The sequence below is a fragment of the Macrobrachium rosenbergii genome, chromosome 14 (assembly GCF_040412425.1).
Source record: "Macrobrachium rosenbergii isolate ZJJX-2024 chromosome 14, ASM4041242v1, whole genome shotgun sequence".
Lineage (NCBI taxonomy): Eukaryota > Metazoa > Arthropoda > Malacostraca > Decapoda > Palaemonidae > Macrobrachium > Macrobrachium rosenbergii.
In genome coordinates, this window is record NC_089754.1 from 25,719,239 (window position 1) to 25,736,126 (window position 16,888).

General features: G+C 33.9%; 1 protein-coding gene across 2 annotated transcripts in view; it reads left to right on the forward strand.

Moving 5' to 3' along the window:
- LOC136845818 (organic solute transporter subunit alpha-like) overlaps nucleotides 1–16,888 on the forward strand; it is a 31,251-nt gene extending 14,363 nt beyond the window's left edge. Inside the window, exons 1-9 of one of the 2 annotated variants that reach the window (XM_067116189.1) lie at nucleotides 6,528–6,770; nucleotides 8,234–8,336; nucleotides 8,889–9,040; nucleotides 10,454–10,527; nucleotides 11,191–11,349; nucleotides 12,430–12,541; nucleotides 13,901–14,026; nucleotides 14,543–14,672; nucleotides 15,588–16,888. In XM_067116189.1, the coding sequence (XP_066972290.1) occupies nucleotides 8,246–8,336; nucleotides 8,889–9,040; nucleotides 10,454–10,527; nucleotides 11,191–11,349; nucleotides 12,430–12,541; nucleotides 13,901–14,026; nucleotides 14,543–14,672; nucleotides 15,588–16,024 (1,281 nt within the window). In that variant the 5' untranslated portion in view covers nucleotides 6,528–6,770; nucleotides 8,234–8,245 and the 3' untranslated portion in view covers nucleotides 16,025–16,888. Of the gene's footprint in view, nucleotides 1–6,527; nucleotides 6,771–8,233; nucleotides 8,337–8,888; nucleotides 9,041–10,453; nucleotides 10,528–11,190; nucleotides 11,350–12,429; nucleotides 12,542–13,900; nucleotides 14,027–14,542; nucleotides 14,673–15,587 lie in introns of those variants that run through there. The other variant, XM_067116190.1, reaches the window with a different exon arrangement.

Below are 16,888 nucleotides of genomic sequence, written 5' to 3' on the forward strand. Positions count from 1 at the left end.
TTAAGTTCCATAACCTCTTTAACTTGCAGGCAACTGCAACGCTACGTCTGGCAACAACTGTCCATGGGGAGAAACTGTTGTACACCAAATAGTTTTCCTATTTTCGGTATTAGTTCATTATACGAATTATTGGATGATTTCATTGTACTCTGACGAGTGTCTGGGAAGCCAGCAAAGACGCGTCGCTTGGAAAGAAGAGAGCTTGTAACGGTATTCTAACCGTGATACCAACACTAACATTAGTAAAGCAATTCCCATTGATGTTCGTTTCTTTCATTAATAATTATTTTCTCGAAAGTGACCAGGACTTATAATATTCGCATAATGAATCTTGTAGACTGCAATTCATAATTTGATTCTGTTTGAAATGTTCATTTGCCTTTTATTGCGTTGTAGGAAGAGAGGCACCTGGTTTCCCTGGATTTTCCCGAGTTTATTAGGTGAATCATTCTGTAAATGGACGTTCGAATCTGATATTTTCCCTTGTTGCCAGTGTAAAGTTTTAGTTGTTGTTGTTGTTTTGTAGATAAAAGTGAAGATACTTCATTTGCTTGAAAACTTGTAAAAGGAAAATGATAGAAACGCCATTATATTTGAAGGGAGTATCATTGCATAAAAAAATAACACACAAAGCTTTATGTGAAAAAAATTCTACTCAGTTCGAAAACGTTTCCTGGCTCTTAAACGAACAGAGAAAGTTGCATTAGTAAGGTTATAAAATAAGGGCTACACATTTTAATGGTCAAATATTATTTTCAGAAGTATCGTAATCGGCAGAGTATGTCGTTGGGACGTTTTGCAGTCGGAGGACAGACTGCGCATATGTACGTCTGTGTATCTTTATATGAAACTTAATTCCATTTGATAAATCTATGTGCTTATCAGATCGCTAACTGTATACACCCACCTTACCACTCATCCATACACACATACATTATTAAATTAATTGCTTCTGGGACGAAGAGCTTATTGTTTACAATACCATTATATTTTTATATATATACATATGCATATATTATATATACTGTATATTATATATATACATATATATGTATATATATATATTATATATTATATATGTATGTACATATATATATATATATATGTATATATATTATATATATATATATATATATATATATATATATATATATATATATATATATATATATATATATAATTTTTATCGTTACTGAGAAGGCGCGATATTTTTGGAACTTAGAACAGAGATTTTGAAGTTCAATAACATTTTGTCCTTGGCTTGCAATTACTGTTCTGCTCAGTGAGCTGACATTTTCCTTATTACCCGCAAGCTTCCGATATATACACAGAATATCACGAGTGCATATAATGGCTTTTTTTTTTATAACTAATTACGCTCGCCGCTGTTGGTTTTTTGTCAGTTGCATTTCAGTGTTGCCTATCTTCAGACTTTCTTTTGAAACAGGTAAGCAGCAGGGCCAATACTTTTATCGGGTTTTGTATTGGTTTTACTTTTCGTCATTTTGTTCATTTTACCCCACTAGCGGATCCAGAAAAATTTCATGGGGGGGCAACAATATCCATATTACATATTCAGTATGTATGTATACAGTATATATATACTGTATATATATACTGTATATATTTCTTTAATAGATTTTTTATTTTTTCCCCATTTTGATATTTCTTATTTATGTTATTATTATCTAAATCTTCAATATTATTATTTCATCATTATTTTCCCTGGGGGGGGAGCCGGTTGGCCACGTGCTCAGGTGTCCTCCCCATGGATCTGCTATTGCAAATTTAGCCCCGTAATAGCTGCAGGAGCAGTGGGCATTGCAGCTTATTTTTCACATTTATTTCTCTGTATTTGCATTTTTTCCTTTATTTTTTTTAAATATTTCTTGCTTTTATTTGTATGGTGTGTGGTAGGTAAAGTGTATTTTTGGCATTTGTTTGTATGCATGCATGCACTTTCTCATGTTGCGTTCTGTGTGACTCAATTTCCATTTTTTAATATTAGTTTTTATCAAGTTTCTCTCTAATCCTACTAATATAAATCCTGATGTATCTTCATCTAGTTTCACTCTTTATCTGCTCATCCAGCTGCAGTTTATGTCCATCATCGTTTCCATTTTTGTGATAATATCGTCAGTGTTGCCACAATCATGTAACCATCACCTGCGATAAATGTACACTTTATCTTATTTTCTTTCATAACCACGGTAATTCGATAGTGTAAATGATGAAAATATTATTGGTCCTAAAACACTGTCTCGTGGTGCCACTCTGAGCAGAGGTTTTAAATTAGATCTACAGTTTTCGGTTAAAATCTAGAAAGTTCGCCTTCTACATCACCTTCACCGCCTAGCCATTTTAACTCTTATGCTTCAAGTTCATGACTTGGGTTAGTGTACAAAACGCTACATTATGCTAGGTGGTGTCAGTACTTCCCAGTTTATTATCGATAGCATTACGTATCAACTGAGACCTTCACAGTACGAAGGGTTTATCTCATTTTTTCTAAAAATCCAAATAACGCCAGAAATCGCGTTTGAAAATTCGCAATTTTCAAACAGCGATATCGCAGTCGTTTTTCAAGATATTTTCGTGATTTTTGTTGCATTATGAAGCAAAATCTATCTACGTTATGGCGCTATGCATTTTTTTGTTGAAAAATAAAGCAAAATATGAGACAGACCCTTCATATTGTTCATTTCGCGCTCGACAACAGTTATCATACGAAGGCACATTCTTGGCAGCTCACAAGGCAAAAAGTGCATGTTAGATGCGATTTTCGACCATGTTAGCATTTTCATTTTCTGCTTGCACAGGCTTAAACTTTAACCAATTCTGGAGTTTTTGGCGGGTTTTCAAAAAATGACCCTTCGGACCGATAGACCCTTCGTATTGTGAAAGCCTCAATGAATTTATCCCAGAGTACAATACTGCTTCAGAGGACTGATTATTTTTCATAATCGAACTCTTCCACATGTTACTCCCGCTGCTTGTGCAATATTGCTTAAAAAATTTTCGATGATAATGACGAGGTTGGTCGACACGGTTCTGGAGAATGTTTCTCACTGTCTAGGTAGTAATACTGGTCAAGTTTTTAGTTTATCGTTTTAAGGTACATTCTGAAGACGTCCTACGAAAATTTCCAGCTATTGCAGCTTTCCATGAGGAAATTGGTCAACAGCTACCTTTTTTTTTTTTTTGCTGTATTGCTGGGATTTGGTAATTGCTATATTCTTTTATTGGTTTTCTCATATTCAGCCTTTGTGAAACCTTTTAATTTTTCTATTGTGGGTTCTAGAAGAAGGATATCTTTTTAAGATTCACTTGTTTTTGAACTGTATACATAGATTTTTACATTGCATTTATCGATACCTTTGAGCTTGGCTATGTACGTAAACCTTTTTTTCAGGTTTGGTTTTCAGTTATGGTTTTTAGTATAAAAGTACATAAAAGTATCTTTTTTTTGTAGATTTTGGTATTACCGTTATCTGTATGAAGCTTTACAGGAAAAGAACTATACTTACAAATGCTGTTGTGAAGAGTACTAAACAATAAAGTTGTTGATGGGACTGCTCTTGACTTTTGTATTCCTCAAAATGATATGCCTGAAAGAGCGTCAAGTGATCTGGGTTAGAAATGTGAAAAGGGAGCATTAAAGAGAAAAGGAAAGAGAAAACAGGCTGCATTCACGAAAAAAAAAAAAAAAAATATATATATATATATATATATATATATATATATATATATATATATATATATATATATATATATATATATATATATATATATATATATATATATATATATATATATATATATATATATATATATATATATATATCTTAGTTTAACCAAACCACTGAGCTGGTTAACAGCTCTCCTAGAGAGGGCTGGCCCGAAGGATTAGATTTATTTTACGTGTCTAAGAACCAACTGATTACCTAGCAACGGTACCTACAGCTTATTGTGGAATCCGAACCACGTTAGGGCAAGAAATTAATTTCTATCACCAGAAATAAATTCCTCTTATTCTTCATTGGCCTGTCGGAGAGTCGAACGCTGGCCAACAGCCGAAAGCTCTACCCACCCCTCCAATGAAGAACTTGGGAAATAGAAAAGCATCAGTTATATTCGATATAGAGGTGGGCTGAATTTGGTATCGAGAAAAATACGTCATGATGACTCAGACCTAGAGGAATTGTTTGTACAATTCAAGAACCAGAATAACAAGTCATCATTCACCAAGGACTAGATGGGCTGCGCTGATTTAGCATAGCCTCTAAAAGAAAAGTGAAAGTTCATTATTCTGTTTCTCCACCTCTTCATAAAAAAAAAGTGTTTGAAAAGGTGTACATTCATGAACAAGATATTATTGACGAAGCTGGCTCCTGTTATTGACTTTTTAAAAGCAAGCAGTTAAAATCTGGTAAAGCGAATTTATTTAGTGCCTTAAAGGAGTAACTTAATTTCGGACAAGTTTTGAATCAGAAGTAAATAGCTTAAATGAAGCTGCAACACTGGCTGAGAATTTTTATTGATTAAATTTCAAGTTTAAAGAATCCAATAGCAAAGCCTCTAGGGGAATCCACATAAAGTACAGAAGGACAAAGAATCTGCGTAAAGCAACATGAACAGATTCAAGTATGAACGAGTAATGTTCATGGTAAAGATTTGAAAAATGTTCCCTATTGTTGTTTGTGTTAGAAACTATTTATATTGTAGCAAATTTATACCACAATCCTAAGCGGTCTACTTTATTGCAGATCGATACTAGCCTAGCATTAATATTGGTAAAATTGATCGATAAGAATACAAAAAAATATTGCTTACGAATGGAAGTAGGAGGAATACTAGCTCTCTTTTTCTGTGTGCTAGTTACCACACGCCATCGGCATTTGTCATCGGTGCTAGGCCTAATTCATTCATTTGTGTTAGATAAGACGTTACAGAGGTTATGAGTAACAATAGGTAACGAGAGCACCAATGGTCGTGCGGCGTAATCTAAAGCCCGTTGGTTCTGTGTTTGATCCTTCACTGTTTACTAAGATAATGTAAAATTCCCAATGTTATCATTCCCAGATTTAACGTATGTCTGTTTATGTATAATATATATATATATCTATCTATCTATCTGTCTATCTGTCTATCTATCTATCTATCTATCTATCTATCTATCTATCTATCTATCTATCTATCTATCTATCTATATATATATATATATATATATATATATATATATATATATATATCTATATATATATATATATATATATATATATATATATATATATATATATATATATATATATATATATATACAGTATATGTCGTCCATAAGATTAGTGACGAAACTATCATAAGAATATTTTAGCACTTAGCTATCATGGCGGATGAGAAGGGTTGCTTTCGATTCTAGGTGCAAGACAAGAATTTGAAAAGTCTATGTATACCAGAGATGAAATTCTTTCTTATTTTTCTTGACGGCTGAGTTCATTAAATCAAAAAAACAAAGGTTCCAAATCCTGATAGGGGTAAAATCGTACTTATCAGAACGAATTCCCTTTGGGTTTATGTTCCTACACACACGCACACACACACACAAACACGAACACCCTAAGTCCTAAGTATATAATATATATATATATATATATATATATATATATATATATATATATATATATATATATATATATATATATATATATATATATATATATATATAAATATATTATATATACAGTATATATGTATATATATAAATATAATTATATATACATATATATATATATATATATATATAAATATAATTATATATATATATATATATATATATATATATATATATATATATATTGTATAATTTTACGATTTGGCTCAGTTTGAAAAGCTGCCTTGTCTACGCATAAAAGAAATCCAATGATAGTAGTAGATTTCATTACTTTTCTTTCAATGTCACCCACTGATGACTGAGGTGAATTTGTCCTGTATTGTCATTTTGGAAAACTTTATTCAGATGATAGAGTCTGAAATTCCCACAGTCATTACGTATTACTTACGAGATTAAGATTCCTGGCCATTCCTACATAGCAGAGGAAAGGCTTTCACTGGGTCCAGTTCTTCCATCTGCAGCTACTTTTTTTTTTCTTCCACGCAATAACACGGGCTCTTGCTTCTAGAGCAGTCTGTCTTTTAGGTATAAGTAGATTGATTTTAGAAATTGATAAAGATTCCCATACGTCTACTCTGCAATTATTTGTCTTCATTGTCCTAACTTACTTTTGACTGCGTAGTCCGCTAGGCGTCCTTAAATGTTTGCGAAAGATAAAAAGTCCATTTCCTGAGAATAATGCCTGTAAAACCAGTATTTAATTGACGTTATCTCCTCATCAAAAGATAACAGCATTTCCCCGTGAAGGGAAAAGATAACAGTACCTGATACTATACAAAGCCCAGTAATCGCTCCTGGGAATTATTAGTGATAGTGAACGTTATCTAATCCATTGTCCCTCGCAGTTTACGCAGCTCTTGCACTCCCAGCGGGAACTAGGCTACAGTGGCAGTCTCAGTGTTGGTGGACGATAGTGTGTTTTTTTCATTCTTTTTTTTGCGGTTATATACGAGATTTGTCGTCTAAGTTGAAGAAGCAAAGAAGGATAACGAGAGGTGCTTTTTGAACAAGCTCACCAAGACCTAAACTATTTTGTACCGTGGGTGACAGTGATTTAATGAGACAGGATTTTTGAGCCAACTCATGACTGTGTGAAAAGGTGAGATTCATATGCAGAGCATCCCAGGGATTCATTTAGTTAGGAAATAAGTTGTACAATATCTTTAAGATGTTTAAATTCTTTGTAAATTTCACAAAAGCTTTACCATATTTTCTTGGCAAAAATGTTTTATGATTAAAACAAAAGTAAAATGTGAGAAAGTACAACCGAAGTTGGGAGTGTGTGTGTATATATATATATTATATATATATATATATATATATATATATATATATATATATATATATATATATATATATATATATATATATATATATATATATATATGTATATATATACACACCCCCCTTCGGTTTTAGCCTACTTTCTCACTTTTTTACTTTTGTTTTAATTCTTTATATTATATATATACACATATATATATATATATATATATATATATATATATATATATATATATATATATATATGTATATATATATATATATATATATATATATATATATATAAAGAATACCCTTGTAAATAAAACAAAAGTGAGAAAAATATAGCTATGTTTCGGTAGTACCCACAACCCTTTGCAAACAATACATGATTTTAGTAGCACACAGGAGTTCCTGAATCACATGGAATTGGGGCATATGATTTTCATTAAGTTCTGGCTAAGCCGAGAGGATAAGTAGTATTTATCGTGTTTAAAATCGGATCCAGGCAGGTTTGTGAATCTCCTCTTGTTAGCCTGAACCCTGTCAGGAGAATTATGTTGTTATCTGTCTTAATCAAAGCAGTTTTTGTAGTCGATTCGTAGAAGGTATCATGATCGTACCCTGGCAACTAACAGATCCAAACAGTAGTGAGCCCTTTTGGCGCTGCTGGGTGACAGTCACTTTGTATTTCTCCCAGTATCTAAGCAACATTCGAATAAAAACCATGCTTTACTATTTGAACATTTTGAAATGGAGACTTTACAATATGAATCCTGGTGCCTTGAAACACATGCAGTCCTGAATATTTGCTAGAAGTGGGACTCTGGATTAAGGAAAAGCATTAGTCATCGTAGGAGTCAAATCCCTCACATTTGAACAAGTACATTTTCTCATCCTCCCCTCCTCCTCCTCCTCCTCCTCCTCCTCCTCCTCCCTCCTCCTCCTCCTCCTCCCCTCCTCCTCCTCCTCCTCCTCCTCCTCCTCCTCCTCCTCCTCCTCCTCCTCCTCCTCCTCCTCCTCCTCTTCCCCCTCCTCCTCCTCCTCTTCCTCCCTTTTTCCCCACAACCTGCTCTCCAACTCTACACTCTTTGCCTTCCTTTTTCAGTCCATGTATGATTGCTGTTTCTTGGCAGGTTAGCAGTGATTTACTAACAACCAATGTCAGGACTGCATAAAATTAAGATGACTTAAAAAAAAAGGCTTATAAAGATCCCTTGAACCTTATAGCAAGAAGATCAAAGTCTAGTCGATGGAGGAGTCTACAAATATTAACACGTGATATCTACCCTTTCCCAGTTGTTCGCAAAAATGAATCACCACAACTTTGAAAGCGCAAGTTCTTATAAAGAGGCACTCTGCAACAACAGGTACATTCCATCAACAGTCGAATATATGCAAGGTAAGAAAATAAGGTAAGACTAACGTTACAAGTTTTGAAAAGGTTCTAGGCTTTGAAACTGAAGTACTGTACTTTGTAAGTTATTCATGAGTTTTTGGATTACACACACACACACACACACACACACACACACACACACACACACACACACACACATATATATATATATATATATATATATATATATATATATATATATATATATATACATATATATATATGTTGTCAACCGAAATTCATGCTATTACCAGTGTCTCACATACATATGAAATCCCCTTCATTCTGAGACATCCACACTTACTGATCATTTATGCCCCACGAATCTTTCTAAAATGGATCTAACTTCCTCTTCAACATAGATTTCATTTCAGTTATTGCAGGGTATATTGTAAACACCAAAAAATTCTTTTTTTCATTTAGATATACATTAATTGGTGAAATACTTTTGTTACGGTGACTTAACAGCGTTGTTGATAAACAATGGTACTTTTCCTTTTTCGTCTATTTTTACTGCTGACGTCATTTCATTCTCGGTTTGTTTCTTTCTCTCAGGTTTAGGAGTGTATGGCATATGGCTCTTGATCATTGGTGGCATCAGCACATTGTTGCTTTTCTCTATATTCTTGGAACAAGTCTTTTTTTCTCAAAGTGGCGTCCACAGGGTTTTCAGAAGACACATATACTGGATTGCTTCAGTCTACCCGGTATGTGGTTTGTATAGTCTTATGCCATCTAATTTACCTGTCAGTTAATTTTGTAAAGTTAGTTTAACTGATCTGCAACAAAAGAGTATACATTACACAAGTTGCATGTTTCGCGTCTGACTTGGGTACTTTTATACAATAGTATTATTAATTTTTTTCAGTCCAAAAGCTCTGACATTTAATGCAACTTAGTTTGCTTGTAAAATGGTTAATTTTGTACTCCTTTATCTTGCGCCTTTCATTTCATCATTTTGGCCATTTATATAATCTCAGCCATTTCTGTAATACAGTATCTAGCCACATCTCTGTTCTCTGGGGTCATTCAGCAAAGGCAATAGACCAATCAGGTATCCAAACTCATTCGGCTTTCATGTTAGTGACTTTAAGCTAACGAATCGCTAAAATTATGTTATAGATGATCGTTGCAGTCAAATGTAAATAACAAACCTTACACTGAAAAAGACGTATTTTCAAGACGTTTTTCCACCTACAGAGTGTACATTCAGTGGCCTCTTGATAAAGCATTTCCTTTAATCACATTCTGTTACTAACTTCCACTAACTGATTTTAACGCTGAAAATAATGGATCCCTGGGTATAAAGCCTTATCCAGGGAGCTGTATCATCCTAGATTTTCTGTGAATAATCTGATGATAAAGAATGATGATAATACAGGAACTTGCCTGGCTTGCATGACTCTCGAGATGTAAATATCTCAAAAATACTTTAACAAAATGATGGAGGTAACTCTCACAAAAGATGGTTATACAAATCTTGTAGCTGAATGATCCTGAAATCTCCTAACAGTAACACTGAAGAAACATCTCTTAATAGCAGCAGCAAAACCAAGTGGCAAAGCAACAGGCAGCCAATCCCTCCATGAAAAGCTTTACAGTTTGTAAAGTATATGATTCTAATCTTTGCCAATCCTTGAAGCATTAGGTGAAGGGAAAACCCTTCAGAGGTATCTTACTGCATCTAATGAATTTATTAACACACAATAATGAGCTTTAAGCAGAATATCCGACCATTTGATCGTTATGTGGATTAAATTTAGGACAATCTTAGCTTTAAAAGTTATGTGATCCAACCATTTCTCCTTTGATTTTTGTTAATAGGATATACCTCTCTGGATTATCATAATTCATCCTTCTTCTATAATAATTTTGTAATCTATTGAATCAACAAAGATGAAGGCTATTTTTGGAATATACAATTGTTATTAAAATATATCTAAATAACGACCTTTAAGCAACACTTCGGAAAACTCAGAGACATATATTTTCTTTTGAACTGGAGGAACTGTATATGATTGCCCGTTACTGTCTTATTGTGTTGGTACCGTTGTACACGACAGTAATGATGCAAAATTAAGGCTGTAAATATCTACTGTGTATCTCTTTCTCTATCATAGTTTATGACGTTCATGAGTTTGGTATCGGTGGTAATACCAAGGGCACACAATATATGCACGAGCGTCAAGACAACGTAAGTATGATCCTGTTCTGTATCCGAGTAAATATGCCAGTGTTATGAACAGTTCAAAGGGTTTTTTATAAATTAAATTCAGCTCGAATCAAAAGACTTAGAGATTCACACTATTTTTACTTGTTTTTGATTACCTTTTCATCTGTCTATTTATAACAATTATTAAAGAAAATATTGAGATTCAACATTAGTCTTTAGGACTGAAGCCTTTTCCAGAGGAATTAGGTAGTATTCATCAAGGTTACATTTTTTTTAAACGTATCCAGATCCCATTTCCTGCAGAAGAGGTCTCTTTTCGATAGCTGAATAAAACGTGATTGGTGTTTTACATTCACGTTACGATTAGAATTTCAAATACAGTTTTTTGTGGAGGATATAAACTTTAGGCATATTCATAAGTTTTTACATGTTCAGGATGTATTTTGAGTGCCTCAGTTTAATACGTTTTATTTATTTACTGAAAGTTTTGCATTCCACCGCCATAATCGCCATTGTCTCCTTTCTAGGAAAAAGCTTTGTCGTCAATAATATTTGATCAGCATTCGCAAAATAATTCAAGCTTTCATTTTGGAAACAATTTACAATCCTGTATAACTGAGTGTAAAAGACATAGAAGGGCGGAGTTCTTAGTCGCGAGTTCATCGTTTCTTTTATTACTTCAAGGTACATGGCGATCGGTATAGGTCATTTTATCGACCTGACGGTCCTGATGTACGGGAGCGAGGAGGTGATATTGGCCACAATGTCGAACCACAGACTTGACATACAACTGGGTCCAGTCTGTTGTTGCTGCTGCTGCTTGCCGTCCCCGAAAATCACCAAGTTAGTGTTGCATCGGGCAGTTTTGATGGGCATCACGAAATCTCTGTGTGAATGCGTCCGTGCGTGATATCAAGACATACGATATCAATTTTGTTAGTTTTTCATCAGGGGCAAACCTCGCGTTTGCTTTTAATATATAAATATTTGAATTTGGGCTTGAATCTACTTTAATTAAAAACATTTCTTATATGTCGCCTCTGAACATTACAGACATACAAACTGTAGTATAGGTATTTAGGATGAGATTGTAGTATAGGTATTTAGGTTGATATCTCATGAAAAGTGTGTTCAAGATTGTTTTACCAAAAAAAAAAAAATTATATATATATATATATATATATATATATATATATATATATATATATATATATATATATATATATATATATATATATATATATATATATATATATATATACGATTAAAGGGTATAACGTATCTAAATGTTTAAAAAGATAGTGAGGCCAAGAGTTTTGGAGGCTAGAACAAATTCTAGAAAAGTTACTTGTAAGATGTCAAATAAGAAGTGGAAAAATTTTAGTCCAGATAAAATATAAAACTTTACACACCAAGAAAATAGCCATAGAATGCGCTGGCATTGGTGAACGATATTGCAATGCAACTAGGCAAGGAACTTGATTACTTGTATTTACAAAGGGGAGAGGAAAAACAGTCAAAGTTGTTTACAAATAATGGGATTTGACTGAACGAGTCAGTTTATGATTCAGAACCACAAAGGTGTCGTATTGATGATCATAGATGAATGTCATTTTTAAAAGCATTAGCTAGTAAATTTGGTGGCTTATCATGACGTATGTTTATTCCTATATTATTATTATTATTATTATTATTATTATTATTATTATTATTATTGTTATTATTATTATTATTATTATTATTATTATTTGCTTTTTTTGCATGAATTGCGCTGTTGCACCTTTAGGAACTCTGATATGAATACTGAAATTTTTTTCGCGTTCTCAGTCATCAGATTCTTCTTCATTCAAGTGCTATAATGATGTTACCTTACCATAATAATATAATTAGTCAAATACGTATCCATTTTTATCCCTCTTCCAGAATGCCTCTTCGCATGACGATATTCCTCTGTGATCAACTAGCATTCGCCCAAGCATTCTATTACATTACTCTTCTCGTCCTGGTAGCTGGTGACAACATTGTGCTGGGAGATGTAAGTAAATATGCGCATTCAGTTTTAATGTAAAGCATTTTATACAAATCACACAAATGGCCTTCTGCTTTTGCAAAGAGTATGTTGTTAGAATTCATTTTGATAGCAATAAAAGCATCATGGGTCCCACTCTCAATATTAAAACCATATGAGAACATTGTAGTGTTATAGATGAATGGAAGTTCAAACGGTACACTAAATACTGCACAAAAAAGTGCACAGGTAAACACGAAATATAATGAAAATTAAATTTTATAGAATCCTACAATACAAAATGCAAAGACGCAGTTGAGGGCCTAACTATGTAACAACAGTTTTAAGAAATATTCACTCCTTTACTGATGTTAGATATTTCATTAATGAATCTCCACAAGTGTCTTGCTTTTTCGATAGACTTGGTTTATGAAGATCCTAACGACCTTCCACAAACGTTATGGGAGTTCATTTCTGTTTTTAATACTTCTTGTTTTGACCTGATAGCTGGTCATAGTCGCAAAGAGTAATGTAACAGCTGTCTCAAATGCTCTCTACGCGAAGATTTACATTAGCATGTAAATATCATGTAAAACGGTTTTCACAGCAGTTACTGGAACTTCCAATACAAAGGCAGGATGTTTGGTGAACGGCAGTTCAGTTATCTAATAATCAATAGAAATGGCGACCATCTGTCTAATATCATAGTGTCTTTCTGATCCTTACATTTCAAATTGTTACTTGTAATCCTTTCATTAAGGAAAAGTAGCACGAAGATTAGACTGTGAACAGCATTTCCGTATGACTTTATAGTCTATCATACTTTACTGTTGTCACACAATACACATCTCTCTGTAAAGGAAGACTTCCAAGCAATATCAAATTTTCATGCAGCATTAATAATATATTTCTTAAGCACTGTAAAAAAAGAAAGATTGGATTCTAATGTAATATCAAGTGCTGCAGATTTATCGAAATCATTCTGTATGATATCATCTTAGCAAAGTGAGTCATGCAATGGGAAATTGGTGCAAGATTGTCAAGTTAGTGGGGTTCAAGTTTGCTATAGTTCGGTTTCGTTATCCACTGAATACACTACTCTCTATTCCATTTTCAGACCTCCATTAAGGCTGACCTTTCCCATTGTTATTTTGCCATTAAGTGAACTTTCTAAACTTCCCTTCAATTTAAACTAGGGATACGTAAGAAGAGGTTCTTGAACAGCATATTTTTACTTCAGGCAGCATCACAAAACAGATCATAAACCATTTTTGCAACTCACTATACTGTTCTGTTGTTGCTGTTATTAAGGTAAATTTGTCTTTTGATTATAAAAACAATACAATATAAAAACACCATCATATTCAAACACTACGTACTGCACAGGTTTCTCCGGATAGTCCTTACCTGTGGCTTTCGTTAATGAATATGGTATCCTTCATGAGCGGTATCTGGGGTCTGCGAATCTTGGCGAAGATGTCAAACGATCACCTCAAGCATTATAATTACAACGTAAGTAACAGGATAAATTTGGCTTTTCATTCTCTGAACTATGTTGTAATGTCTCATTGGCACATTATTGTCAGGAATATTTAGTATTTTGTATGGCTTTAAATGTTGCTTTTTTTGGACAATGTACAAAGTTTAAGAATTAGGGAAAAATCGTCAGTGAAACTTTTTTTTGCGCATTGTACCCTCTGTCAGCGATGGAATTTAGCTTGTCTGTAGCATACGAGTAAACCTCTAGATTTTCATAGCTGCACCCCTTGCCTTTTAAATTCTTTCTTCATTTCAAGCACCATTGCTTGTTTGAATGCCGAGTCCTTCTACCACGATGTTTGTTTTGAAATAAACTTCCCAGTGTAATTTTCGCTGGATAATGTATTTTACACTCCTCGTTACTAATGATATTGTCCTGTCATACCTATTATAATATCACAAACCCCTCACCCGCACCCCACACGGCGTCTTTCTTGAAACCTGCGAATACCTTCTATTATAGTACATTTTTACTGTTTTTAATTGCAGAACAAAGCATTTTCCATGAAGACACTCATTTTGGTGACAAACTTCCAGACCTTCATCCTGCAGATACTGGGAAATTATAACGTCTTCCCCTGTATTCCACCGTTTATCTCACCTCAGGTTTTCAGACAGAGTAAGTTTTAATTATTCTCCTTCAACCTTTGTTACTTTAATGAAAACAATAGATGTCGTCAGCACAGCATCGCTACCACACAATTTATGGAAGCCCAGTCACGACAAATATGCCGTAAAAAGGACCATCGGATCCATAAAACATGACTCATCTTGAGGTGAAAGTCGTGAAAATGTTACCTTGTAAGAGAGAGATTAGACAGTTTTTAGTACTTCGTTCAGAGAAATGTTATAAAACACTGTGAATGAAATATTCGTGGGATTATATATGGCATAAACTTTGATCTAACCATATATTTATGTTATTTTATTGCGTTTCTCACAATGGAAACATGAACAAATATCAACAAGGCTCTTGTATGTTAACTTTGTCAAAAGTTACAGTTCTTTGAAAAGTGGTGGAAATTAGTTCTCACATTATACTGAGGAGTCATGACCTTAACATCTTATCTATATGCTCTAAAACTTAATCTAATGATCCTTATTGCGTCTTTATTTGCGTTTAGATACCGAATTCACGAAATGCCCACTAGGTCAAAAGTTATGACAAAATACGTAACAAAAACTGTGCGATTTTGGCGGCCATCAAATGCTTAGTCAAAAGATGGTTCTGGGTTTTTATTAATATGAAATTCCATGGAAATCATACTCACTTCACCTCATTAATTATTAACAGTGAATCTCGGGTCTTAAAGTGAAAGTAAAGCCAATGAATGTTAATATATGACAGCAATCTTTAAATAGCTTCTGAAGGGTCAGGAGCGATACTTGTACCGCTCTCAGATTAGATAAGATCAAGTAAACTAGAAAAGATATGCCAGATTTTTTTCCCGAACCTCAGCCACTTTGTTCGCCTTGCAACCTGTTATCGTTACTTTCAAGGTCCCAGTTTCAGAGCAGTCGTTTTCTGTTTCAGCTGTGGAAAACTCATTATATTTCCTTGAAATGCTGATCCTCGGCTGCTACACATACTACCAGTACCACAACCACGAGTTCCTGATCCCGAACCCCACCGAAGTCGTGACAGACGAGAGACACGAGCGAAGCGCAACCGTTAGCACATGCATCAGCGCCACCACAGAATGCACTGACATTGGACAGTGTGACACCAACCAGCTGTCAGTGATAGTCGAGGAGCCTGTGAGAATTGCGACTCTTAGTGCCCTCGAGTCTGAAATAACTTTCTGCCCTGAAAAGCCTGATGACAGTTGTACCAGGTCTCCTTACAACCCTAGAGAGGGTACCACAAGGCAACAAGTGCAAATGAATAATAACTGTCAATATATTCAGCTAACAAGTGAAAACCATGGTGACAGTGAAGATAATTCGCAATCATCTACTTCAACAGTCTGATTATTTTTATGAATAATCATGAATATAGTGAATGGTTTGAAAGAGTTCTTTTAAAAATAAAGGTGCATTTAGCTTCCACTCAAGACAATGCTTTTCTTTCGTTATTGGGTTATTTTCCTCGTTCTAAAATTTTGCAACATGAACTTTTCGAAAACACGTGTTTTTACTTTAACCCTCTCCCACCTGATATCCGCCCAGAGATACCTCATGAAGAATGCCCTTGAGATACCAATCTTTTAAGGTACCTTTTGTAAACAATCATATACACAAGGTGAAGGGGAAAGTGAAATAAGCCTTTAAATTTGTTATATCATTTAATCTTTTATTTACAGAAGCACGAATCAGATGTAATTGATTTATTAATGTAATTAATTAAAAGACGATCCTGATTTTTGAGTATTACTTTGATACAAGTTCATTGAAAAGCTTTGATATTTGAAAATTACCATATCATATACAAAACTGATGAATTAGGAAACTGTAGTATTTCTGTTTATTGAATTTCGTCACTTCCTTTTGCCTGAAACTCCACTAAATCGAAGTTTAGTGAGAAATCGCCTTCAACCAGATTTATTTAAAAGACTAGAATCTTCATCAACGGATCTCTTGCATACACCATATTTTTGGTGAAATTTAACCAAAGTTCAGAGTAAGCATAAGTGAAATCTAATAATGGCAGTTAGATATGAATATCCTCTATCTCTCCTAGGAAGGAAATATCTTTCTCCGTGAGAGCTAAAGGTAGCAAATCCTATCCGAATGGTAAGCTCTGCTTCAGTACTGCTATTGTTAGCTTTCATTCAGTCAAGATTTCTTTTTTATTTATTCTACCATATCCGAAATATATTGAACTAAACCATTAGA